The 25,111-nt window shown below is 45.5% G+C and overlaps 1 protein-coding gene across 7 annotated transcripts in view; it reads right to left on the bottom strand.

The window, feature by feature from the left end:
• Positions 1-25,111, bottom strand: part of SPTAN1 (spectrin alpha, non-erythrocytic 1) — a 45,674-nt gene that overhangs the window by 8,020 nt on the left and 12,543 nt on the right. Inside the window, exons 19-56 of one of the 7 annotated variants that reach the window (XM_027877767.1) lie at positions 24,744-24,836; positions 24,243-24,377; positions 23,656-23,804; positions 22,312-22,371; positions 19,975-20,173; positions 18,729-18,833; positions 18,011-18,034; positions 17,623-17,658; positions 16,539-16,586; positions 16,131-16,222; positions 15,607-15,751; positions 15,312-15,493; positions 15,028-15,127; positions 14,695-14,892; positions 14,426-14,572; positions 13,780-13,883; positions 13,485-13,647; positions 12,997-13,011; positions 11,201-11,332; positions 10,912-11,049; positions 10,452-10,556; positions 10,056-10,264; positions 9,210-9,330; positions 8,943-9,064; positions 8,379-8,511; positions 8,065-8,163; positions 7,637-7,796; positions 7,332-7,408; positions 6,978-7,187; positions 6,446-6,742; positions 5,940-6,052; positions 5,174-5,191; positions 3,407-3,469; positions 2,095-2,149; positions 1,510-1,706; positions 1,065-1,118; positions 503-649; positions 69-216 (exon numbers count right to left, since the gene is read on the bottom strand). In XM_027877767.1, the coding sequence (XP_027733568.1) occupies positions 69-216; positions 503-649; positions 1,065-1,118; positions 1,510-1,706; positions 2,095-2,149; positions 3,407-3,469; positions 5,174-5,191; positions 5,940-6,052; positions 6,446-6,742; positions 6,978-7,187; positions 7,332-7,408; positions 7,637-7,796; positions 8,065-8,163; positions 8,379-8,511; positions 8,943-9,064; positions 9,210-9,330; positions 10,056-10,264; positions 10,452-10,556; positions 10,912-11,049; positions 11,201-11,332; positions 12,997-13,011; positions 13,485-13,647; positions 13,780-13,883; positions 14,426-14,572; positions 14,695-14,892; positions 15,028-15,127; positions 15,312-15,493; positions 15,607-15,751; positions 16,131-16,222; positions 16,539-16,586; positions 17,623-17,658; positions 18,011-18,034; positions 18,729-18,833; positions 19,975-20,173; positions 22,312-22,371; positions 23,656-23,804; positions 24,243-24,377; positions 24,744-24,836 (4,593 nt within the window). Of the gene's footprint in view, positions 1-68; positions 217-502; positions 650-1,064; positions 1,119-1,461; positions 1,707-2,094; positions 2,150-3,406; positions 3,470-5,173; positions 5,192-5,939; positions 6,053-6,445; positions 6,743-6,977; positions 7,188-7,331; positions 7,409-7,636; positions 7,797-8,064; positions 8,164-8,378; positions 8,512-8,942; positions 9,065-9,209; positions 9,331-10,055; positions 10,265-10,451; positions 10,557-10,911; positions 11,050-11,200; positions 11,333-12,996; positions 13,012-13,484; positions 13,648-13,779; positions 13,884-14,425; positions 14,573-14,694; positions 14,893-15,027; positions 15,128-15,311; positions 15,494-15,606; positions 15,752-16,130; positions 16,223-16,538; positions 16,587-17,622; positions 17,659-18,010; positions 18,035-18,728; positions 18,834-19,974; positions 20,174-22,311; positions 22,372-23,655; positions 23,805-24,242; positions 24,378-24,743; positions 24,837-25,111 lie in introns of all 7 variants that reach the window. The other 6 variants (XM_027877768.1, XM_027877769.1, XM_027877772.1 and 3 more) reach the window with 6 other exon arrangements.

Here is a 25,111-nt window from a genome sequence, read left to right on the forward strand (position 1 = left end):
TTTTGTTCACAATCCATCAACAGAAAGCTCTGGGTGTTCCTCCCCAGGGGGTCACAAGCAGCACTGACCTGGTAGAGTTCCTCCTTGGTCACATAGGGCTTCCCCTCGGAGCTGAGGGCGCGGAAGGCGCTCTCGATCTCCTCGCTGGATTTCACGTTCTCGGTCTCGCGGCTGATCATGAAGGCCATGTACTCCTGCAGGGACACGTGGCCATCCCTGCCAGCAAAACACAGTGTCAGCACCCAGAGCTCAGCACTTCCAGGCCCTCAGGAGAGAGGCTGGAACTGCTCTGGAATGAGTGAAAGTCTTGACACAGGTGACTCAGCACCAGGTCATTTTCTCAAGTCCGTTTGTTCTTCACCAGTGTCAGACTTTCCCAGGAGTTGTGAAAACAACCACAGCCTCTCCCCAGCAGAAACAACCCCAGCTCTCAGCCTGCGAGGGACCTTCCAGCCAACACTGACACACATTTCTGCAGTACAGAAAGGTCCAACCCACGTACCTGTTGGGATCTACAGTGTCAAGAATAGACTCGAACTCGGGGTCTGGCTCTCCTTCCTCCACCATGGGCAGGTCGTAGCCGAGAGAGCGCAAGCAGGACTTAAACTCCTGGTGATTGAGACGTCCAGATTTGTCCTTGTCAAAGTGCCTGAAAACATGAACACAGAGCCCACATTTGTAAGTGACAATTGCTGAGTCTTGATAGCTGTTAAAGTGGGCAGAGAACTAGAAAAGGTAACAACTAGCCCCCTATTCTGTAAATAGTTCTAGCTAACATACACAAAAAGTAAGCACAAATTCTTTGCTTAAAAAGCATCCTAAAAATGGCTGTATTCCCAGTTGGAATGCATTGACACTCTCAGCTCCTACAGCAGTGCCCCCAGGAGAGTCTCTGGGGTGGCCCCCCCAGCAGCAGGGGCTGGAGGCTGTTGCCCTCTGGCAGAGATCAGACAGCACAAAGTGGGGCAAACAACAAAGGAGCCACAATGGATCTATCAGAGAATCCTGCAAACAGGAGCCATCCACGTCCCAGAAATATCTCCCATGTGTTCCCTGCAACTCACTTGAACATCATGCTGAACTCCTTCAGGGCCTCCTCGGTGACTCCAGTGGTGTTCCTGGAAGGGAAGCAGCACAGCTGGTGACCAATTGCTGAGCTGTGGAACTCTGAGTCCCTCTGTCCCCAGCCAGCAGCTGCCCCACCCGGGGAGGACAAGGGAGCCAACCACCCACCCTTACACTTGTAATGGAACTTGCAGAGTTCCAAAGAATTAATCAATTCAATGGAGATCTCGCCACTGCTCACAGCCAACAGGAGCTGTTCCCAAGCTGTAAGTTCATTCTCCTGCAGGGATGTACAAGCTCCCTGCACCCCTCAGTCTGAGCACAGGACACTGGTGCCCAGACCACTCCAGGTGTGGCTGCAGACGCACAGCTGTGTGTCCTGTGTGTCCTGTCCACCCCCAGCCCAGGTTACACCCTCTGATCCCCGTGTGGGCTGGGCAGTACCGAGCTTGGATCTGCTGTTCCAGGTTGTGCTGCATCCTCATGCCCAGCTGGTCCAGCTGGTCCCACTGCTGTGCCAGCCCCACAGTGCTGTGCTCTGTGTATTTGTTGTCCAAGATAAGTGCCTCTTCCATGGCTGCCCCAAGGTCCTCGATCTTCTTCAGCTGGCTTCTCATGGCTCGGATCTCCTGGTGCTTACGCTGGGAGGAGGAAGTGGAGACAATTCATGGAGCACCAAAAAAAAAACACCTTAGCAAGCCAGAACACACAGGCTGGCAGGGGAGGAAGGGTTAGACTCTTCTTTCTCTGCTGAGGCTTTATGTGCATACACTGGGATTTGTAAAATAAGAATCAGAACAATATTCTTCTTTGTGCTATTGGAAACCAACAGGGCTTGCAAAAGCATCACACCTTGTGATGTCAGCAGATACCAGATATGTAAATAGATAATCCCAGAGGTCTCTCCGGTACTCAAAATGTCTAAAATCAATTAAGATTTTACCATCTCATTACACACATTTCCCTTCCCACCCTGTGTTCCCAAGTCAGCTGGGAATGCTGTTTTAGCCAGAGGAGCCCATTTCTTACTTTAGTGGCTTCCAGTTGCGACTCCAACGTTCCCGACTCCTCCACCATACACGACCTAAACACAGAACCACAGTGAGGGGACGCCCCTCTCCCATAAAAAATGGCACGTGGGGCTTGAAATTAACAGTCCTTCCTTGAAATGAAAAATCCTCTCAGCAGTATTTGTTCTCCTCTCAGTATTTAAAGGCTGTTTTGGTGTTTTGTTTATTCTGACTCATCCTATTTCATACTGACACATGCAACATCTTCTCTGATTTTTATTTCTATTTATAGTTAATTTCTAGCCCCATTTGAAAGGCAACATGATCAGCAGCCACACTTCATGCCAGACTCAAAGCACCAGCTTTACTGGACCTCACAGAATTAGAACTTAGTGCAGTCCCACCCCACTCCCCGTGCCCAGCACACACACACACCAACTGCAGGTGAGTCACTGGAAATGGGCTGCATTTTTCACTCAGGTACAGGAGCTCTACAAAAGGTGTGTTACAGGGGGGAATATGGGGGTAAAATAAAGATGGTGAGAACTACTGGTTTGGTTGAAAAGTCATCTTAAATGTGGTGTAATCCCTGCAGAAAGCTCCAGACCTGTGCTGCTCAGCAGTGCCGGGTGGAAAGGTGCCTTTCCCACCCCACCTCTCCACGCTGCACCCGGAGCAGCTGAGGCACAGCCACTCTGCCCAGGGATTGCCACTCAACATGCAGGTCACCACTGTGGCCAGGGTCTCTCCAGGATCTCCTAGCTATGGACAGTCTCTGGATGCTGCTTTTCCCCCCTCCCAGGATCCCAAGCAATCTTCAGGCAGCCGTGTTTGGGAATCTCTGTCCTTCCAACACGTACGGTGAGAGCTCACACTGAACAACCTGCACGTGGACAGTGGCTCGGGGCACTGTGCAGGTGGGTTGTTGTCCCCCCCTCTGACTCTGTGGTATTTAAAGTTCCTAAAACCTGAATCTCTGGTATTTCAGTCACTAAAACCAGGTTTTCATCCTCACTGGAATATTTCCTCCCCCACGCTTTTGAGCTGCTCGAGAAGGGGATCCCAAGTGCTGGGTCGCTGTTGTAGCGATGGAAAGGCACCAAACATGGGGGTGTTTCTCACCACAGGGTTAAGGCTCAGACTCAACACACGCCCAAAGCCCCGAGCAGGAAGCTTGGGAACCAACCATGGAAAGAATCACCAGGGGAAAAATCAAACCTCCAAGCATCTCTAAGCCGTGAGAGTTAGTTGGAAGGAAAGCGAGCCTTGGAATTAAAAAAGAGTGCGTTCGAAAACCAAAGTGAGGTAAGAAAATAAGAGGAAAAAAAAACCTTCCAGATAGATCATCCCCAACTTCATACTGATAGACACGAATGACACGACGATACGCTATGCTAGTCAAAGGAAAGAAACCAAGTGAATTCCAAAAAGGAAGAAAGGAAGAACAGAGGAAAGAACACACCGAAACACGGCCACTGCACTGGAGCCACACTCCAAGCCAGCACTGCCTTGCAGCAAACACAAGCAAGTTCTTAATGAGAGGAAATTACTCAAATGCTGGTTGCATATACACAGAAATAATCTGTTAATATTGTCATGTAAATCACAAAAATGAGTCTCACTAAGAGACAGACTGAAGTTTTGCAGTTAACACACCCACAGATTCTTTAATGGCACTTTGATTCCTAAACTCCAATGATTGTTTCTCCCTTCCTGTTCCAGGCAGTGCTGGGTGCACACAAGCAGCTGCAAAGCAGGGGCTGTGCAGGGCAGCTCTTCTGGAGCTTCTCTGAAGCCCTGCCTTCCCTCTTGCCAAGCCAGGCTAAGCACAGCCAATGCCTCTTGGAACTAAACCCGTGGGGTTTAATCTATTCACGCAGAATTAGGGACAAATCCTGCCTGGCATATCAGCAGCCCTCTGGTAATTTGTTCAACAAAAGAGCCTGGCATGAGGATCTCCAACTCTGACCCCGCGTCTCTGAGTAAATGGGCCCTTTCTGTTTGCTCGTTCCTGGATACCAGAACTAATCGACAACACCACCGGGCAAAGGGAGCAGGGAATTCAGCATCCGCTCCAGGAAAATGTGCTCAGCTCCGTTAACTAAACAACCAAAATGGTTTTTATCTGGTGGAATCCAAGACGTTGGGATCGTTATGGAGCGAATAAGCAGCGAAGATTCCACCCTTTTCTAAGGAAAAGCCTTCCCTTCAGGAGCAAGGCCCGGCCTCCTCCAGCCTCTGCCCTGGCCCAGGCACTGTTTGTTGGCATTTTACAGCAGGGCTTATCACAAAGCTCCCTTTGTGCTGAGCCTTGTCCTGTTGAAGGAGCTGAACTGGACAGACACACTCGCAGAGGGTTTGGATCTGACCACGTGTAAAGATCTTATTATTTCCTTTTCACCTCCAGACAAACGACCGGCACACATCCCCACTGGGAACTGTTCCCATGGACACAGGGTGGGCTTAAAACCCCCAAAGTGCTGGCAAACCCCAGCAAGTCCATGGGTTGATGGTGGAAGGTTTGTTTTCTCCAGTCAAGGCTTTGACGTGTGTGGGCCACGGTTCTGCAGCAGATTAAAAACGGGCAATTTGTATTTGCAGACACCAGAGTTTTAAGATACATAATTTCAGCAAAGCCTCCTCATAAGACTCTTCCCTTCTCCTTACCACAACAGTCAATACTTTGGAGATTTCCCTGCGCCAAGAAGAGTTATAACAATTGCTTTATTTCACTAAGCAGGTCTCTAAGCTGGAAAACTAAGAATGTCAAAACATTTCTTATCATATTAAGGACACTTTCCTGTGCAAGCCCTCAGAGAAAGGAAGAACAAAAGCCAGGACCTTCCTCGGTGTCCCAGAGGCTGCCCATTGTAATTTTCTTCTACTTTTGATTAGGAAATTGTTATGTTTCTACTGGTTTATACTTAACTACCCCAAAATCTCATTTCCTGTGCCTCTGCACCTCAGCCACAGGTTGATCTTTTCAAATCAAAGGGGGTTCAGCGCAGCTTTCCCAAGCCATGTAATGACAGAGGAACACACAGACAGAGCACAGAACACATCACCAAAACTTGGAAGGTATAAAATTCAATACTAACCCATCTAGCAGGTAAGTCCTGTGGAAGGTGAAGATCCAAACATCAGGCAGCAGGACAGAGACAAGACAGTAAAAGAGGGACAGAGATTTGGGTGGGAAGCAAACATCAGAAAGTTAAAAATCATTATTTATATTTCATTATTTCATGAAGGCACATACAGAACTATTTGTAAACACACAGAGACAGAGAATCACAGGGTTACATGAAACACAACTCACCTCCTCCAGCCCCCAGCCAGAGCCTGTCAGAGCTGCTGACAGCACTGACTGGGCAGGGACACCTGCAGTGCTCGACCTGGAGACTTTGTATTTCTAACAGTCCTTAAATCTGGACTCCCTCTCCTTACAGAAGGTTATTATTAAACACCTCAGGGAAGTGATTACAAAGTTTTAAGCTTTTTTCACAGCTTCTCCATTGACATTCCCAATCAATACAAAAGGGGCATTAACAGAAGTGCTGTTGGCTCTTCAGAGTCTCCTTGGAGCTCTCTGTGCTGCAGCTAAGTCAGGAATAACCAGAGACCTGGAATTACTGCAGGAAAATGAATTCAGAAGCAGGAATGTTTTTTTCTAAAGTTTCAGGGCTGTCCTGTAGCCAACGGGGCCTCCCTCAAACCCCAACTGCAGGAGATGAACAAATCCCAGGGAGCTGTTTTTCAGCAGAAGATATTTACAACTTAAGACTTCCAAAGAGATGCAGGATGGACACAAATACTAGCTGAGGAATTCTCTAAGGGCAGCTCCTGGAAAGACAAGCCAAGCCCTACCTGGTCTCCTGGATCCACTGATGGAAGGCATTGGCATGTTGGGCAAATTCCTGGCGCAGTTTGTCGTTCTCTTCCTGCCTTCGCTGCTCCTTCTGCAGCTCCAATTCCCGTTCCTGAGGGATGAACAAAAGTGATTTCAAACAGAGAAATAACATGTTTGCCCTCATCCTGTGATACCAAGCAAAAACTGAGAGCTGCATCCCAGTTCTGAGGCTCAAAGCAAGATGGAGTGCTCCATGTCCTGGATATTTAGACAAAAGTTATTTTCCAGTCAGGAAGTGAGACACGTGTGCTTTGCCTTTGGAAAGGCCACACGTGGAGAACCACGAAAACAAGTGACAACAGCACAGCTTTATAGTTAATGGTGATGTTTCTTTGCTCATGAATTCTGAGATATTTTCATCTGTACTACAGTACAAACCCCTGGACCGATTACCTTACAGGTTGACTTCCAGGGATAACTGAAAGGTCATAAACTAGGAAAAGCCTTTCCCCCTCTGACTTGCCTTGATGATTTTCTGCAGGTTCCTCCAGGTTTCTTCGAGAGCCTCCATAGTGAACCAGGTGTAGGGGTTGGAGGCCACACGGAAGCTCTTGATCTGCCGATCCAGCTCTGCCAGCTGGTTGAAATCAGCCTGGGCAGAACTGAGGGAGGACCTGAAAGCATCGTGGGCTTCCCTCAGGGCTTTGATCTCCTCCAGGGAGTTGCAGCGCACGGGATCCGTCAGGTCCTCCTCAGCATTCTCGAACCAGCTGTTGAAGGCAGACGCCTTCTTTGCGAAGGTCAGGAACAGATCCTCGACCTGGGGAAGAGAAACGATCCAGTTATGCAGAAATGCAAGAGTTCAGCATGCACGAGTGACAGTCTGCCTTTATTATTTCTTGCAAGCATCTCAAAAATTCTTATGCTAAACCTCCAGGATCTCATCAGTTGAAAACCCTTAGTCCCAAAAGCACGAACAAGCTACAGAAGTTGCAAGTGCCTGTTTTTTATAAAGTGCACAGTTACATTTTGTAGCCCCGTGCTTGGCCACTCACCTTTCTGAAATGCTCCTGAGCCTCCAGGAGTTTCTTTTTCCTGGCAGCAGAGTTAGCAAGCAGCTGATTCCAGCGTTTCATTAGGGAAGCGTGCCTGGCCTCGATGGCCTTGGACTGGATGTGCTTGGCTGCCAGCAGCTGGTCTTTCAGAGCAGTGATGTTTGCAATTCCCTCCTGCTGGAAAGCCTGAAGGCCAGCATCAAAAGTTTCCTAGAGCGTTAAAAGAACAAAAATGTGGTTTAGATTGTAATTTTATTCCAGCTTTTCAATATCATGTGTATATTCTCGTGCACTGCAGAGGAGTTTCCCTGATGTCTCCATCCCTCAGGGGGTGGCAGCAGCAGCAGCACTGACCTGTTTGGTGAGCAGGGTCTGCACCGAGGAGAGGTCACGTCCATAGTCATCTGTCTTCAGACTGTTTTCCTTCTCACCTGGGAAATGAAACAGACTTTGTAAAAATGCCATTTCTCCACCTTAAACATTGCCTCTATTCCAAATCAGGTTGCCACAAAAGAACGGATCATGAACAGCACTGCTGATTGCTCTGGGTTTGGATCTGCTTGTTACAACAGCAAGTGAGGAGCTGCTGGAGAGGTCTGGAGTGAAGGAGCATTACAGTTTGCTTGTGATTGAATACAGTGCTCCAGTACAGAACATACCTATCCATGACTCCACCACATCTGCTTTCCAGTTGAACTGGAGGAAGGCCGAGTTCTCATCCAGTTTGGCTTTCCTTTGAGCTGCTGCTTTCTCCAGATCTGACACCTTTCCTCTGAGCCCCTTCATCTTGGCAGTGATGTTTGCCTCGTGGTGATTGTTCTACATGAACGGGGGGGAAAAAAAAGCATCCCTTATGATGTTCAGGTCAGCTGAGGCATCCAGGACATTGGTGACAGAGCAAGGACTTCAGCTGAAAACTTTTATCTGAGAAACAACTTTGAAAGCAAAACACCCACAGCTTATTCAGCTGCAAAAAAAAATGACTAAGAGCTCTTTTCAGAGAGATGACAGAGAAGAGCAAGTCTGCTGTGACATGGAGATGTCCTGGGGAGCCTTTGAAGGTTTCCCTTCAGCAGTTTGTGCTCACCTTTTTAATGAGATCCTCTCCATTAGCACAGACATCGTTCACCCTGTCCTTGTGCACAGTGAAGTCAGTCTCGAACGCCTCGTGCTTCTTCAGCAAGCCCTGCAAACAGAAGACACAGGCACTGGTAAAAATCCTTTTTCACCATTTATTAAGAAGGAATTGTTATTGATCAGCTAGCATTTATGGTTTTTAACAATGTAGGTCTTCAAAAAGAGCCAACAAGAAGCTCTTCTTCAACTCTTCCCAGCCCAGAGGTTTGTTATGCTCTGACCAACAATAACAGTAACAACAAGTGTTGACAGCTTCCTCCATACCTGGATGGCAGCAAGTGTGTCCCCATAGTCCTCACTGGCTACCAATGTCATCTTCTCATTGATCCAGGCTTCTTCCTCCTCAACATTTGCTACGAACTGCTGGTACTCCAGAGACTCCTCCAGACGCTGACCCCTGGATGGGGAGGCAAAACTCATCTTTATGGCTTTTAGGTAAGACAAAAACAATGTGCACACAATCATTCCCACTTCTCTCCCCCAGCAGCAGCCATGACTGCAGCTCCAGGAATTCCCTGGCCCACACAGCCTGCAGCTGCCAAAGGGCTGAAGGGAACCATCTCCCAGCAGTTTTTGTTCAGAAAAACCTCCTGGTAGTGGATTAAAGCCAGCTGATTTCAAGTCTGTGGTTTCCAACTGGTGCAAGAAAAGGCTAAACACAACATACATCTCAAACAGAGACTCCTGTTTCTACTGAGGAATATTTTCAATAGTCTTTAGAGTCTTTCATCAGCAATATGTGACCCATACCCTAAACCTCTGAAATTCAGTAGATCTGGCCATTATGTAACTGGTTTAATTAACACTGAATTTTACAGAAATTCATACCTAGCGGCTGCCAACTGTTTTAACTCCTTCCAGTGATCCACAAACTGAGCCAGTCTCTGCTGGATCTCCTCCTTTCCAATCGTGTTGTCATCTGAAAGCTTCTTGCCTGTGTCCAGAACGCCCTGCAGAGAAACAGAGAGTTAACAGAACATCACCTGCTCTGCTCATATTTATTGTCTGGGTTCCAGCAAACCTACTGTGGCTTTACTCTGCCACAAGCAGGAAAGGTGCTGCTTACAGAGACACCAGTCAAAGAGAGGGATTTACCTGGATAGCTGGTTCATGGGCAGCCAATTCTGCTTCCAAGCGCTTGTGTTTCTTCCTCAGGTTCTGCACCCCAGTCAGGTCTCTGCCATAATCCTCGGAGCTGACCAACAGCTTCTTCTCTCTAAATTCAAGAGACAGGGAAAGGTAAAATTTGAAAATTACTTCTGAATGTCAAACACGACCAAAAAAACCCCTAAACTTCAGATAAGGAACTGCTTGACACAGCATAAAAATCCAGGCTGTAAAAACTCACGTACATGTGAGTCATTAGTACATTCAGGATACCACACGGCGGAAAGAAAGGAGGTGACAAAGGGTCTGTAACTCATCTCTGAAGGACAGAATTTCTCCAGACTGTTTTCTTTTTCAAAATATAGACGGCCTTTTGTAAAGTTTACCTGCTGTTGCCCAATTTTTCGGTTGTTTGTTTTAAAAGAAGTGTTCCAGTTGGAATGATTTCCATCAGCTCATTTCTTTCCCTCCTCCCAAGGTACTAACACCGATATGCAAAGAGATTTGCTTAATTACCACAACTGGATAGAACTAAAACAGTATTTGAAACTGAAAAAAGGTTTGAATTCTTGGTAGGATCTTTCCTAAGGAGCCTAGAGTCAAATTTCAGTGGTTTGAGTCTAAATAGTGTTACTTTTTCTGCTTATTGGGATCTGACCAAAGAAAACCGCAGATAAGCAGCCAAACTTGGGTATTCCTGGAACGGGAGCAAAAGGTAATTTGTTGTAGGGACCCACACGTATGGAAAGGCAGCTGCAAAGCCACCCTACAGGCTGTGAGTGTCCCTGGCAGGAAGAAGGTGCCCCCAAGCCTGGAAAGTTGCAGGACACCCACTTGATCCAGGACTCCTCGTCGTCCATGTCACGGAAGAACTGGTGCAGCCGGTGCGACTCGTTGAGCCGGGCCCGGCGAGCGGCTGCCATGCTCTTGATCCTCTGGAAGCGCCCGTTGATGGTCTCTCGTTTATCCTTCACTTGGGAAGTGTCAAAAGCACTGCTGGTCATCAGACTGTCAGCCTGGCTGTTCAGGTCCTTCAGCCGGTCCTGGACAGGTGCGGGGGAGAGAGGGGAAATGGTTTGGATCTCATCTCTGTGCTGGTGTGTCAGGATACAGATCAGACCCTGACTGTGCAGTCAGCTTTTCATAATCAGTCTGGGACTGCAGCAGGTATCAAAGGGGTATCCACAGAATTTAGGATTTATCTCCCAAAACTCAAAGAGAAAGCAATACCTCATGAGCAGATATATCAGCTTCCAGTAACTGGTGTTTTTTCAGAAGGTTGTTAACGGATGCCAAGTCCTTCCCATAGTCTTCAGATGCCAACAAAGCCTCCACCTGGAGATGGAAAAAGAAAAAAGGAATGGGGAACAAATTGTGTTTTCACAAACTCCTCGAAATTACAATGCTTTTAAAACTGCAAATTCTCAATTTTCTACAGTGTGGATAAACCTTTGCTTCGTCATCTTTTTAATACCTAAAACTTTCTGTGCAAATTTGCTTCTTTTCACTTTACATTTTAATAACATGAGCACATCCACAAGATTTTTATTAGTAATAAAGATTTTTTTAAAAAAAAATAAACCTAGACTTGCTCAAAGGTAGACTATGCCCCACAAACTCTAACATCAGCAAAGGGAAGAAAAAATTAGAAAAACGAGTCTTGCGAGTAATTAATTCCCATCTTAATTACCTCTGAAAGCCAAAAGTCGAAGTCCTTGATTCCAGTATTGAAATTCTGTTGTTTATTGGCTTCTTTCAGCTTCTGACTCTTCTCTGCTGATTTCTGCACCAGGAACTGCCACTGGTCAGCCAGGGCAGCCAGACGTGCCTGGGGGAAAACGGACAGGATAAATCAACACCATAAAGAAGCACGTAAATAAAAAAGCCTCTATAAATAAGATTTGTTTCAGAGGGACCCTCTCCTCCCTCAGTTATCCAAACCCTGCAAGGAAAAGCTAAGGAAGACTCATTGTTCCCACCTTCACGGCGTCCTCGCTGCCGGCACAGGCTCCCCGGTCGATGAGGGAGTTGCCCATGTCGATGACGCCGCGGATGCGGTCGGCGTTGGCGTGGAGCTCGGCCTCGAAGGCCTGGTGCTTCTGGTGTTTGCTCTGCAAGGACAAAGCCAAACCATCAGAGAGACCAGCCAAGGGCTCCTCAAGTTGTTCTCATGGGCTCTGTTGTCCTCAAGAGGTTTGCAATCAGGCTGGGCTGAGGAAGTTCCCTCTCGGTGGGAATATTTACTCGGAGTGACCCATCAAAGCTCTGGGGGGGCTGATCCACAGCACTCAGGTATCACCTCCTGCACTCACAGGTGCCTGAGGACATGGCCTGTGCTGAGCTGGTGCTGCAGCAAAGCTTCCTCATTTGCAATGCACCCCTTGGAAAAGCAGCAGTTCCACATCCCCTGAGTGCAGAGCATCCTTTCTGCTCCTCTGGTAACTGCCCAAGTTTCTATTTCCCTTCCTAATCTACAGGTGGTTAATACAAATCACTGCTCCAGCCTCTCTGCTTTCTGCAGTTTTGATATTAGTCAGAGTCATACACTACCACTATATTTATATATATATAACTAATGAATTAACAGCCGAAAACCTCTATAAAAGCACAACTGAATTATTTGCTAAAAGTCTTTCTCTGCCAAATTGAGAGCACCATGAGAACAACAGGAGCCTTGGTGTGGGAGGGAGTGTGCAGCTCTCACATATCCATCCACCCACCAGGAGTATGACAAGAGCACAAAAGTGACAGGACAGAATTTGCAAGTATAAACTGGAAATGTGAGGAACGTTGGACATGGGTAGAGAATGCCCTGAGAGAATGGAATGAAAGGAAATGTTAGATTCAAAATAAAAGAGGGGAAATACTATAGAGCTGGCATGAGAAATTCTGCATGAACTGCTTCATTTTGGGAACTGTAAATCCCAAAGGCTGAAGGTTACAAAAACACATCCTTCAAAGCTACATCTACCAACCTGGAAAATTCAATTTAAGAGCTGCCAATTGCATATCTCCATATAATTACCATGACAACCAATCCCAGACAAACCTTTCTAGTTTAATAGAAAATTCTCTTTTTTTTTTTTCCAGCTAAAAGTAATAGCAATTTAATGTACCACAGCCTAAAGTGACAAGTGATTCTTTCCTTTCCTACTCATCAGCTTCCCCTTTCTTTGTTCTGGCTTGTCCTTCCATATATCCTCATTTTATTCCATTTCTTGAATTCTTCCAAGTGCTGTCAGCTTTCCATCTGGTACATATTTTTTTCTGGAGTGTTCTTTCTGTGTGATTCCTTTCTATGCTACTCCTGCAAGAATTCAGCCACGTAGATCTGTCAATTATTGAATCTTCCATTTCTACAAACACAAGCCAACAGCACTGGCATTATGTCACGTGTTAAATCATGCCCAGTGATGATCAATGAGAGGAGGACAGGCCAAACAGCCAAACCTCTGGAAAAGGAGGGTAAAACCCCATTTTCCTATGGGCTGACTCCTAAAAAAGCCCAAACTACATCCCTACCACACCACCAATTCAACAGATCATGCAGAACACCTGCAAAACAAATACATAAATAAATGATGCTGAGTAGGCATTAACAAAAAAGCCACACCCACAACACAGGATCGACGGCTGAACCTGGATGAGGGTCAAGAACTAAGAGAGAACGAGGAGATTGCATGAACTGATGGATGGAGCAGCGACCAGAGCTTGGGCGCACACAGAAATGCAAAGAAAATAAATTCACATACCAGGGCTAGTCCAAACTACTTACCAGCAGTTTGGAAAGCTATAAAAACAGATTGAGAGAAGTAGTTCAGTTCATTCATACTACTTCATAAACCAATAGTAAAACATAAGAGGTAACTTTATCCCTTATTACTGAAAAATAAACGAGATTTCACATTTTGTAACAAGATGGAGATGAGACCCAAGGACTCCATTTCCTTATTTTATTCTCTAGATGCTGGGAGAGAGACAGAACAGCTACTTGGGTTTCCCTGGCTTTCTTTAGGAAACTTGCTGCTGCAGATACCACATATCTTATTAATTATATGCATGAATAATGAATTACACACATGAATAATTACCAAGTCAGTGCTATTTTGGGTCTCCTTTCATGCATAATATAACTTTCATTTTCTCCTTGTTAAAAGGAGACCGTGTCCAACATGATGTCTCACTGTTAGCTGGGAACAAGAATTCCTGAGCGTGGAAAGTTAAAACTTGTATTTTGGTTTTTGAACCAGGAACCACATTCACCTGGATGTTTGTGGGATCCTTGTAGGACTCATCACTTGCAGTTTGGAGCTTCTCACTGATCCAGGCTTCTATTTCATCCACGTCCCGACTGAACTGCTGGAGCGTCTGAGACTCTCCCAGCTTCGACCTCTTCTCGATCATCTGAGCTTTCAGACGGAGCCACCTGCAGAAATTCAATAGATAGGAAGGAAACGCTAAAACCACCCATGGCATCACCTTCCACCGCCACACAGGGCCACCAAGGAGCATTTCCTTTCAGCCAGTGGCCAATCCCACCTGCCAGGGCAGCACTGACCTGTCCAGGACCTCGTTGCGCCGGTTGGCGATGACGCCCTTGGCGTAATGATCGGCGGCGATCAGCTGGTCGGCGAAGGACTGCAGCACAGCGATCTTCTCCTCCTGTTAAACACACAAGCCATAAATCAGCACTGGAGCTCCTTAAGATCAAGTGATGAGCAGGGTCTGCAACAGAATGAGGCTTTTTTTTTTTCTTCTTTAAATATGCAGTATTGCAAATGTCTCTGAAGGAAGTCCGTCATCCACAGGACTGCAGAGTTCAACTTCAGAACACCTTTCACCTGGGGCATCTCGGAAAAATGTATCTTTTGGACTTAGTATCATTCCCCCCATAAATCTAAGCAGCTTTCTATTACAAGAGACTAGAAATACACCTTTCTTTCTGTTGTAAAACCAAGTAACAAAATAACTTTGACTCAGTGAAAGATTTACACAAGTATTTGCCACTATTTCTACACTGTCTGTAGGCAATAAAATACATCCTGATCTGCATAAAACTGCTTCTAAACTTCTGCAGCACATCCCACGTGGCTGAATAGCTGGAGCTGAACTTTGGAAACCACACATGGTAAGAACTCGTTTTGTTGATAATCCACATCAGAAAAACTCAATTATTTTCCCCTTACTCAACCTCCACTCCTCACCTGGACATTGATTGCTTTATCAAAATCTTCATGTTTCTTGATGAGGGCCTCCACACTGTCCAAGGAGTCTCCTTTATCCTCTGTGTTCAGGAAAGCCTCCCGGGCAGCCATCCAGTTCTCAGCCTGTTCACAATCCCGATGGAACAGCTGGGAAGAGAAAATTCCAGAACGTGAGCGAGACAGACCAAGAGCCCCGCTCAGCACCACCAGAGAATAAACCTGCTCATGGAGTGAGGGGTTATCCTTCCTTTCCAAACTGCAGCACACACCTGCAGCTCCAGGCACTGGTCCAGCATCATCCTGCGCTGCACCCAGGCCTTCTCCAGGTCTGTCCGTTCCTGGTCCAGAGTATCCAGTTTTTCCTTGATCTCTGGGCTGGCATAGTGTCCATGAGCCAGGAGTTGCTGTCCAAACTGTTCAAATGCCTGGAAAGTGCCAGCCCTTGCATCGATTTCCGTGCGGTGTTCCTGCAAGGGGCACAGGTGCCTCGGTCAATGAGCAGATGGTAGAGCTGGAAATCATCCATTTTGGGAACTCTGATTGCAAAGTGTCCCAAAAAGAAGCATTTGTTGATGTTCCTGATACACTTCTCTTCCACATACCTGGTGCCTCTCCAATAAGGCCTCAGCTCCAGTCACATCCTTTGCAAGTTCATCTGAGGAGACCAGGCCCCGGATTCCGTTGATCCAAGACATGAGGTCCCTGTGAACACACAGGAATTGGGAATTTTTCCATCCCTCCACCGAAATAAGTCAAAACAGGGAAACCAGACCTTTTCTGACACCCCCCCCCCCCAAAATGTTCCTGTGGAACAATAAGCCATAAATACCTCACTGACAACAAACCAGGCAGACAATTGAGGGAGGGGGGGAAAGATGATTTTTACCTGAAGTCACTGAGGAAACGCTGCAGGTCGTGAGAGTCTCCCAGCTTCTCCTTGCGCTGGTCAGCACGTTTGCCCAGGCTGTTCCAAGCCTGGTTCAGCTCAGTGCATTTCTCCTGCAGATCTTCAGCAGATTCAGGGTGGGATTGGATCAGACGCTGGGCGGTTTCACCAAGAGAGTTCACCTGGGATTAGAGGAAAGGAAGTAATGAAGGCAGAGGGAAACTTTGCTGTAGTTTAGTCATTTCTGCTGGAGAAAAAGAAAAACTTTGGGGCTTGTCCTCCTCCCAGATCTCACCTTGTCTCCCAGAGCTGCCAGGTCTCTCTCGAAGCCCTCGTGCTTTCGCTGCAGAGCCTGAACACTGGCCAGGTCATGCCCATAGTTGTCTGTGTTTAATGCTTGGTTCTTCTCCTCTATCCATTCTTTGGTTTCATCAGCATCTCTGGTTTGAAGGGAGGGAAGGCAAAAGAGCATTGAAACAGAGCTCATGCCAGGAGCTCTGACACCTGCAGGCTGCCAATGTCTAGAGAAGCTCATGTAGTTAATGCTCTATTAAATATTTCCCAAAATGACACAAGTGAACCTTGGAAAATAGGACAGTAGTCCAGACCTCCCATGCCCACAGCAATTCCATATTTCCAATGCTAAAAAGTCTTTTTTTTTTCCCCCCAAGTAAAATATAAAGAATTCTCATTGGACCACCTTCCACTGAACCACCTGGGGGCTGAAAAAGGATTACAACAAGCCCCACTATATTTCAGAGCTCTCATCAGCCAAAGGCATTTGACTGAGTCAGGACTAAATACGATCTAACAGCTCACCTGTGGAATCTCTGCACCTCGTGGGCACTGCCCAACAACTGGCTCCTCTCCTCTGCCAGCTGCTGCAGGGACCTCCAGCGCTCGTTCAGCTCCTGAGGAAGAGGACAGGGATGTCAAGGCTGGCCTTGCACTGCAGGTGGAGTTACCATGTTCTGCTTCATTACACAAGAATGCACTAATTCAGACAGTCTAATTAAATGATTTAAGGGTTTCTCCTGAGATGTGAAACCAAATTATTTGATGTATATAAGTAAGATTTGATGTAAGCTGATAAGCAAATGCTGTTTAGGCCAATGGTTCTTTCAGGAAGTTGATTCCAAAGGGTTCATGAAGCTGAATGAAACAAAGACTGTGGAAAAGGAGAGTAAAAAACCTTTTGAATCAGCTCAGGAAACATTGTATAATTACCTTGATGGAGTTGAAGGTTGCCACAGTGTGTACCATCAAACGTGCAGACTGGGGGGAAAGGCAGAAATAAAACACCACAGCATTAGAGTCAACTCTGACCAACCAGAGCCAAAAATCAGACTGAGGGAAAACTCCTCAAAAATCAAATTTAAAAAAAATAATTCGAAAGTCAATGTAAGTAAATTCCAAAAGCAATTAAGAATAATTGGTTGCAATGCCTAAGGCAGTAGAGAGCAGAGTAAGAACAGTTCCAAATTTAAAACTGAGTACTGTCTTGTGTAAACTGAAGCAAATAACAGTCTTAAGGACAAAGAAGAGGAAAATTTAAAGTCAACATTCAATAAATGAATTAAAAAACCCCAACTCTCTTAGTCATAGTTCATTAAGTTACTATGAGACTCTTAAAATTGAATGTACACGTTTGGAATATGTGCAAAAAATTCCTTTGCAAAGCAGCAGTTCTTACTCAGATTTTTGGGAATGGCTGCATTTCCCACAGTGCTCTCAGATTATTGCCCACTGCTCTGGCTTTCCCTCATTCACACAGCTGAGAAGATGTACAAGCAGCTTTATGTTGAAGAGGGTGGATGTTAAATATAAAACACAGGAATGAAATACCAGGGAAAAGCACAATGTTGGATGATGTAAAAGAAATATTTAAGGTGTTTTTGTGCATCAGCAGGTGCCAGCAATTCCATTGTAAGCCCCTGGTGAATGGAGAGAGGCAGAAAATGGGCTGGAGATGAGGGATGGAAGACAAATACAGCTTATTCCTTATTAAAGGAATATTGACAGAAATGGCTTGGACTGCCAGGAATGCAAACCTGCCTGATGTAGCAAGCAGAAAGAAAAGAACTCATGCAAAGTGAACAGGGGAGATTATTTCAGCACCAGTGGCCATGCAGTGCCTAAACATGTTGGTATAAAAACTGGAATCAGTCTTGAGAGCACAGGCTCAAACCAAACCAGTTTTGCAGCAGGGAGGTAAAAGCAGATTGCTGAAAATTTCTATGGGCCAAAAAAAGATGAGGTGCTGTAGTTTTGGGGTTATTTTCCTGTTGTTGCTTTAAGTGATGACACCTACCTTCCAGGGAGAGGCTGTCTTAGAATCAGTTTCATCCTGTTTGAAAATGCGAAGAAACAGCTTTAAATACGAAGCAGAATCTAAAACTGTCAGAATATATTTAAAAAAAAAAATCTTTGAAAGATCTCCACGTTCAACCCTTCACAGAGTAAACGCATTTTTACCCTTTTATATTTGTATCAGTTTGGCTTAACCTGCTTGCTTTGATTTGTGATGTGGGGGCAAAACACTGAGGAAATAAAGGGATCAAAGATAAAATAATCTTTGTGTGTCCATTTAAGGCGTGAATTCAAGCAGGGGAATGAACCACAATCGTGGCTGAACTTCCACTTGTACATCCCAAACCTGTTAACAATTGTCACACCATCCCCCTCAGATTAACACTCACCCTGGGCATCATCCCATAGACTTCCTGCAAAGGAGGAAAGACAAACAGAAACAACTTGTTATTTCCTACCAGAAAGAACATTATTCCTTGTTTTTGAAAAGGACAGACAGCAGATGTGCTCCCATCTTTCTACTAATTAGTTATCAGCATGTTGGTGAGCCAAAAAGTGCAGCAGGAATGGGAATGTGACTGTTTGACCATCTACACATCATCTTAGAGCCCAGAAAATAAACAATTTGCTTAAATACTCTGCTGGCAGGGGATAGAATGATTACAGAACAGCACAAATATGTAAAAAGCCAGGAAAAAATAGGTACATTACTAAAAAAAGCAAAACAGAAAGCTCATAAACCCCTCCACTCTAAACTGAGCTCTATTTTCTTTCTCTTTTCCCTCATAATTTTTCCTGCAAATAAATAAAAGGCTGAATTTCAAATTTACATGAAGAGAAGTAAATGCGTGGATTGAATATTATTGTAAAGACTTTCCATTCCCAACAAAAGAAAAATATAATTTTAAGGGTCCTTTTGTGATGGCCACACTACAGAACAGTCATGAAGTATCTCTGGTTAGAACATCACTGACATCACAGCAGGGAGCAAAACCCAACAGCCTGAACCTTGCAATGCCAGGCAAAGATAACAGACCAAAAAAAAATAAAAAAGGGCACTTTTTTTTTTGCTTCTCTAGATCAGATTAAGTCAGAGAAAAAGAGGACCTGTTGCTGTACTGCTTGTACTTCATCTGCCATCAGCCCCTCCGACTCCAGGTCCTTGGCAACCTTGTTGATGTCCTTCAGACGGGACTCGTTCGCCTTCAGATCCTGCCCAGGAGGGAAGAACAAGACATCGACCCAGGGCAAACACCAGGAACCAGCTGGCTCAGCAGGACAGCCCAGAGTGGGACAGCAGGGACTGAGCACACAGAACCCTCCCAATTCCCCTGGGATGAGAGCCTGTGCCAGGGGATCCATCCCAGCTGCCCCTGCCAGGCGTCAGTGGGGGAAGGAAACACTCTCAGAGTTGTCCATGAATTAGTGGACAGTCAGGAGTGGAATCTACTCCTGATTTCCAGATACACAACGTGGCCAAGGTGAAGATCAAATTCATATTACTGCCCTGAATTAGCAACTTCAGAAGTGACTTTACTGCAACACCGAAATGCTTCCAGTCAAACATTCCCAGAGAGCTTTCTGCAGCCCAGACAGAAAACCTGGCTAAAAATAGCACAGGAGAGCTGGCATGTCAATTTTAACAGATGACACATTTTAATTGCAACCATTAGCTTCTTTTTGAAGAACCCAAATCCAGTAACTGCTGTTTGTCTTTTCACCTCTTTCACTAAGTTGGCACAAACTGTTTGTCAGCCAGCTTTCAAGCTCTGCACATGAGAACATCCACAGAGCTGTTAAATCACTGTCTTTTCCAATGTTTAAGGTCAGGCACCTCTGCAGTTCAGTGCTCAGTATCTTAGCAAAGTGAAAAAAATAAATTCATCTGCTCAAGCAATTCATTCACAACTCACACAGAGGGAAAAAACACTGCAAACCTTGGGAGAAAATCCCCAAACCTGAAAGCCTACCAGCATTTTTTTTTTCCCATATCTTGGGAAAAAAACTCCACAGATGGGACACAAAAATGCATCTTTCTTTTCAACACAAAGGAAGGGGAATAGCTGAACTGAAGGTCATGTTTTACACAAACTGAAATTCCTCCAAGGCTTGGCAGATTCTATATTGGAATGTGTTGAAAGAGTTCCAGTTCTCTGGGAGCTGGGAAGGCTGAAGCAACACTGAATGTGAGATTCTCTCTATCCTCACAAAACGAAATAAATCCTATATACCTTTTTATTCCCCATCAAAGCCATGTTTCCTCCTTAATTATGAAAAACTGCCATGGACACACGATCAGAAAGCCTGAAGGGGAAGGCCCAAACTAACACACAGAATTCTTACTACAACACACCTTCTGGAAATCATCAAACTTCTTCTGCAGCACCTCCACCTGCTCCAGGTCAGCCCCCACTTCCTCACTGGTGAGCGCTGCCTCCTTCTCATTGATCCACTGCTGCAGCTCGTTGGCCTCCCGGAACAGCATGAACTTCTTGCAGCTCTTCTCCAACATCCCCTTCCGCTTCTCCCCCAGCTCCAGCAGGGAGTGGTACCTGCAACGAGCAGCAGAGGGAAGCGAGGCATGGTCAGGCTGAACTGAGGAGGATCAGGGGGGTTTCCCAAAGATGGGGGAGATCCCTCAAGCTGTGCTACAGAAGGAGCTGCTCGTGCGTGCTCAGGGAAGCGCAGACCGTCCATGTTCCTCCTCCACATGGATTGCACACCAAAATGAGATCTGCCACATGCAACACCTCACTGGGAAAATGAAACCCACAACACAGCTTAGCTCAGGAAAGGTTCTGCAACCACACCACCTCTGCAGGGCAGGGATGACTCCACAGGCTCTTACTTTCCAAGAGGTATTATTTTCCCAGAGTGCATCAAGTTTGCCATCAGGTTATTAACATCCACCAGCCTCCCAGCTCTTGGACATAAATGTCTTAAGTAGCCATTTTCCAGTGCCAAATCTGCTGAATGTTTAAACAAAGTGTTGTATCTTTGATAACACTGGGAAATCCATGAAACTCAGTTCACATACACTTTTTGTTTCTGTGGAATTCCCAATATCAGTGATATTACTCCTCATTTAAATTAGACTAAATGCAAAGTGAAACCTCTAAAATGTTTAAATTGGTCTGAACAGGTGATTAAACCTCAAAAGACCAGCCACAGTTATTTGAAACCACGAGAAAATCGATGTCTCCTATTCGGTTCCTTATAACCAACTGCACACAGATGGTCCTACAAGACCTTTTCCAAGCTACTGCTGAAAAAGCCAACAGCAGTTTTGCAGCCATTGACACTGAATTAGACCTCTCTAGCAATGCAAAATGCCTGTCTTTAAAAAAACCCTGCATTCAGAAAAGCCACACCCCTAAGACTCATTCTTACTGTGACTCTATTTTAAAGTCTCCCAGATGTGATGTTTTAGCTGCACCTGGGTGGGGTTTTCATGTCCTGAATCAGTTTGCACATTGGTCTCCTACAGTGCTCAACAGCAGCAATGAATTCTCATCACTAAGCCACGAAGAAATCCCTCCTGATGTCATTAAATCAAATAATACAAGACAGTGCTGAGACACCTGCAGGGCCCTCCAAAGGGGATGTTTTCATTTCCCACCTCGCAGCACCGAGGCAAACACGGAGCATTTACAGCTCCCAGCTGGAGGAGCTCAGGGCTGGAGCATCTCCCTGACCAACAGCTCAGAGGTGACAAAGCCTGCTGAGGAAAATCCTCAGGATCCTGGGCTGTAATGGCTGGACATCCAACTGATAATCAGCTCTCCCTCCATGGAAACAGGGACTTTGTGGTTTCAGAGAGGATAGGAAGGAGCTGAGAATCTCTCATAGCAGGTTTGAATAGAAATTTTCAGCCCTGATTTGGGGAAACTGTTTTGAAGCCTGCCCTGACTGCAGATGTTTGCCTCAGCATAGAATTTAGGGATTAAATACTTGCAAAGCTCATAGAGGATCTGGGGCAAAACTCCCTTCGAAGCAGATCTTACCTCAGAGTTGCTTTGCAACCTGAGAGATTTATATAAAACTTTTATTTTTGATTCTCAAGAAATACCTTCTCTATGAAAAGACACTCAGGCACAGCCAATGAACACTTTTGCTCTGGATTTCCCAGCAGCTTCCAACACCATAACGCAAACTTGATACTTTTTTTTTTTCAGGAGACATCAACACAAATTGGAAATTCAGGTTAATGTTGAAATTAAATTAATAAGCCTATACAAACAAACTAATGCTGTTTGACTCCCCAGCACGAATGTTACTTTATATGATAACCCATGACAGCCCCACCCTTCCTAAGCTCTTAAGACATTCAGATGCGATGCAACACTCGGTGTATGTATTTCATATATACATAAACAAAATAATATATCTATCTGCACCTCAGAGAATGAGAGAGATGCCTTTGAAATAAAACAGTGAAGATGCCACTAAAGCAAAAGCAGCCTGATGGAAAACACCACGAACCAATCCAGCAGCAGACAGGTGCCCAGGGAGATGAGGAGGCACAGACCACCACACTCATCTACACCAACCAACACTGCAGGAAAAATCCCTTCCTCCAGGTCTCTTTGGAGCAGCTTTCCCAAAGGAAGGAACAAAATAAAAAAAAAAGGGAGGATGAACAGTGACAGGATGGAGACAGCAGGGTTTAGAAAGGGCTAATCCTACTCACAGTTCTTCCACCTGTTTCATACGCAGAGAAACACTGCCGACCTCCTTAGTTATGAGAGTCCTGCACAGACAGGGAGCACAGCAAACGCAGGCCAAAAATTAGTCAGGTTAACAAAAATAACCAAAGCAGCAGCAGCAGCTCCAGCCAGGGCTTGGCTGGGGTAGGAGATGGGAAAGAGGTCACATTGAAACGGGAGAAAAATCAGGGATTGTCTAGAAGCAAATGAAGCAAATCAGAGTGACAAGGGACGTGAGGAAACCTCAGCAGTACAGGGGGGCTCTCTCTATAAGGTCCCCTCGTTTCCTGATGGATTGGAAACTAAAAGGTGGCCCCCTCTCCTTGGCTCTAAAATAAGGCACCCTGTTCTAGTTATTAAAAGCAGCATGAAAAACCCGTGGAGGAAATGATTAAAGTCCTGATCAACGTGCCACAGTTTTCCAGCACTGGTGGAAGTTTTTTTGTTGTGGGTTGGTGGGTTTTTTTCGTGTGGCTTTATTTTTTGTCATTCTCAAGCTAAAGCTAATAATTATTGCATGCCACTGTAATAACTGGTGACTCAAAACAACTGAGTGGGAAGAAATTCTCATCCAGAATGTCAGTGTAGCTGTGCAAACAGATGGGAGTATGCAAGAAAACTTTCAGCTTTGGCTTCCAAGTGGTTTGATAAGATGAGCCAGGAGCTCTCAGCTATCACCCACAGCCCTTGCTGGAACTAATCTACAACTACCATGTGCTTTTAGGAGGTCATTACCAAGCAGCCTCACAGCTTTCTGTTTGCAATGGTGTGTTGCTCTTTTAGAATAGGGAAAAAAAAAGTTGGAAAAACAAAAAAGAAGAGGGGGCACATTTTAGCTCCTGTAACAGCAACAAATAATGGCATCACATTCCAGGAAAAAAAAAATGAGCCAGCAGCAAAGTAATCCCAGTTCCTAAGGAGGTCACCTGTATAGGGAGAGCACTGTACTTCATGGAACCAAATTGAAGAAAGCTTTTCAAAACAGATCACACGTTAAGAAGTGACAACTACAAATACAAGAGCTGCTTAGGACACATATAAAAACTCACAAACAAGTTTAAGTAGTTAGGTACAACATCAAAAGGAACACATAAAGTACTCCAGTCAGACAGTAAGTTGAGCTCTAGTGTCATGAGTTTTACAGTTAAAAATGGGAAAAGCAATGAGAAAATCTAGAGTAATGATAAACCAACTCAATCTGGTGCCTCTGGTAAAGGAAACCCTCATGTCTTAGTGTAAGCAGCATTAGCCTAAGCTTCTGGCATCTGGGAGGCAAAGGCCAAGCCAGCTAATGCTGGTGGGGTCTGATCTCATCAGTCAGCTCTTACTGGTTGTCGATCTGCTCCTGGCGCAGGGCGATGCTGCCCTGCTCCTCCAGCAGGTTCTCCCGGGATGCAGACTGGGCAGGGTCCAACTTCTTCACGTAGGCAGCAGGAACAAAGCCCTGCCGGTCATTGACTTCAACTTTCCACCAGTCCTGGCAGGGGAAAAATCCAAAGGAACCTCCCTGTGAGATTGTCCCCAAGCACAAAGCAAATAACTCAAGGAAGCCAACGATGCTCCCAACAGTTTGCTCTTCGTGGAGATGATTGCACACAAACTGTGTCATTAAGATGCTGAGCTGTTACTCCCACACCTCACCAAAAATCCCTCCACAGCAGGGAATGAAGTTCCCTCACAGACACGTGCCCTACAGCCTGTGCTGTTTGTGTGCCTTGGAAAAGTTGGCAGCTGTAGAGGAGTCATGGGAATGAACTGGGGAGGTTCAGCTGAAGTGCTGAATAGGGACAGGGGCTGAATGTGACAATTCTTCAGCTTCTTTTAATGTTCTTAGTAAAAACCAAACAGAAGCAAGGCACAGAACAAACAGCACCAAGGGAGCCAGGAAGGTCCAAAGCAGGAGGGAAGAGCTCACCTTGTTGGTGCTGTTGAGTAGAGTGAGGATATCTCCCTTCTTCATGGTCACCTCTCGAGGACTCTTCTCCTGGTAATCATAGAGTGCCAGGACGAGCTCTTTTCCAGTCTCATCATCTGTGGGAGCAACTTGTTGCTAAAAAGAGAAGGAGCACAAGAAAAATGAGTTGTTCCATGTTTATTACAGTGTATTGTCCTAAGATAGACTTCAGCCTTTGCTAATGCTACTGTAGTATCCTGAAGTTATTCTTGTTGAAACAAATGCAGGTAGACTCAGTTTAAATGCTGCTTGGGCTCAAACCTTGCAAACCACCATATTATACTGTTCTATTCCAAAGCAACACAACTGTCTGTCATTATTCTAAAACCAGACTAAGTTCTTTTAAGAAAATCAAGTAGAGTCTGCAATAAGCTCTCTCCAACCCAACAGCTGTTGTTATGCTTTGTCTTTACCTTTTGCTGACCCAGGAATTTTAGCAACGTGATTGGCACCTTTCCTTACCCTGCAGGACTGGGCCTGTTCCCTCAGTGCCTGGATGCTGCTGCCATAAGCAGAGAGATCAGACATCAAAGCCTCGTGTTTCTTCAGAAGAGCCTGGAAATGACACAAACAACGTGTACACCTTGTCATTTTACAAACACTACCCTGTCTAAAAATACCTATTTTGGCTCCTTGCACAGGGAGTGGGGGGTTTTCAGAGCTGCCAACCCCGTGACTCTCATGAGAATAATCACTTCTATTTATTCACTGGGGAGATAGGGACCCAAATGCTTCTGTTGCTTTGCCTTTGCTTTATCTCAGCAACATTCTTTTGTTCTGACCAGAAATAACTCCATTTCCACAGTGATAAGTGGTAAGCTTGAAAGTGG

The sequence above is a fragment of the Empidonax traillii genome, unplaced genomic scaffold (assembly GCF_003031625.1).
Source record: "Empidonax traillii isolate 1590-97213 ecotype Southwest subspecies unplaced genomic scaffold, ASM303162v1 scaffold34:size3740991, whole genome shotgun sequence".
Classification (NCBI taxonomy): Eukaryota; Metazoa; Chordata; class Aves; order Passeriformes; family Tyrannidae; genus Empidonax; species Empidonax traillii.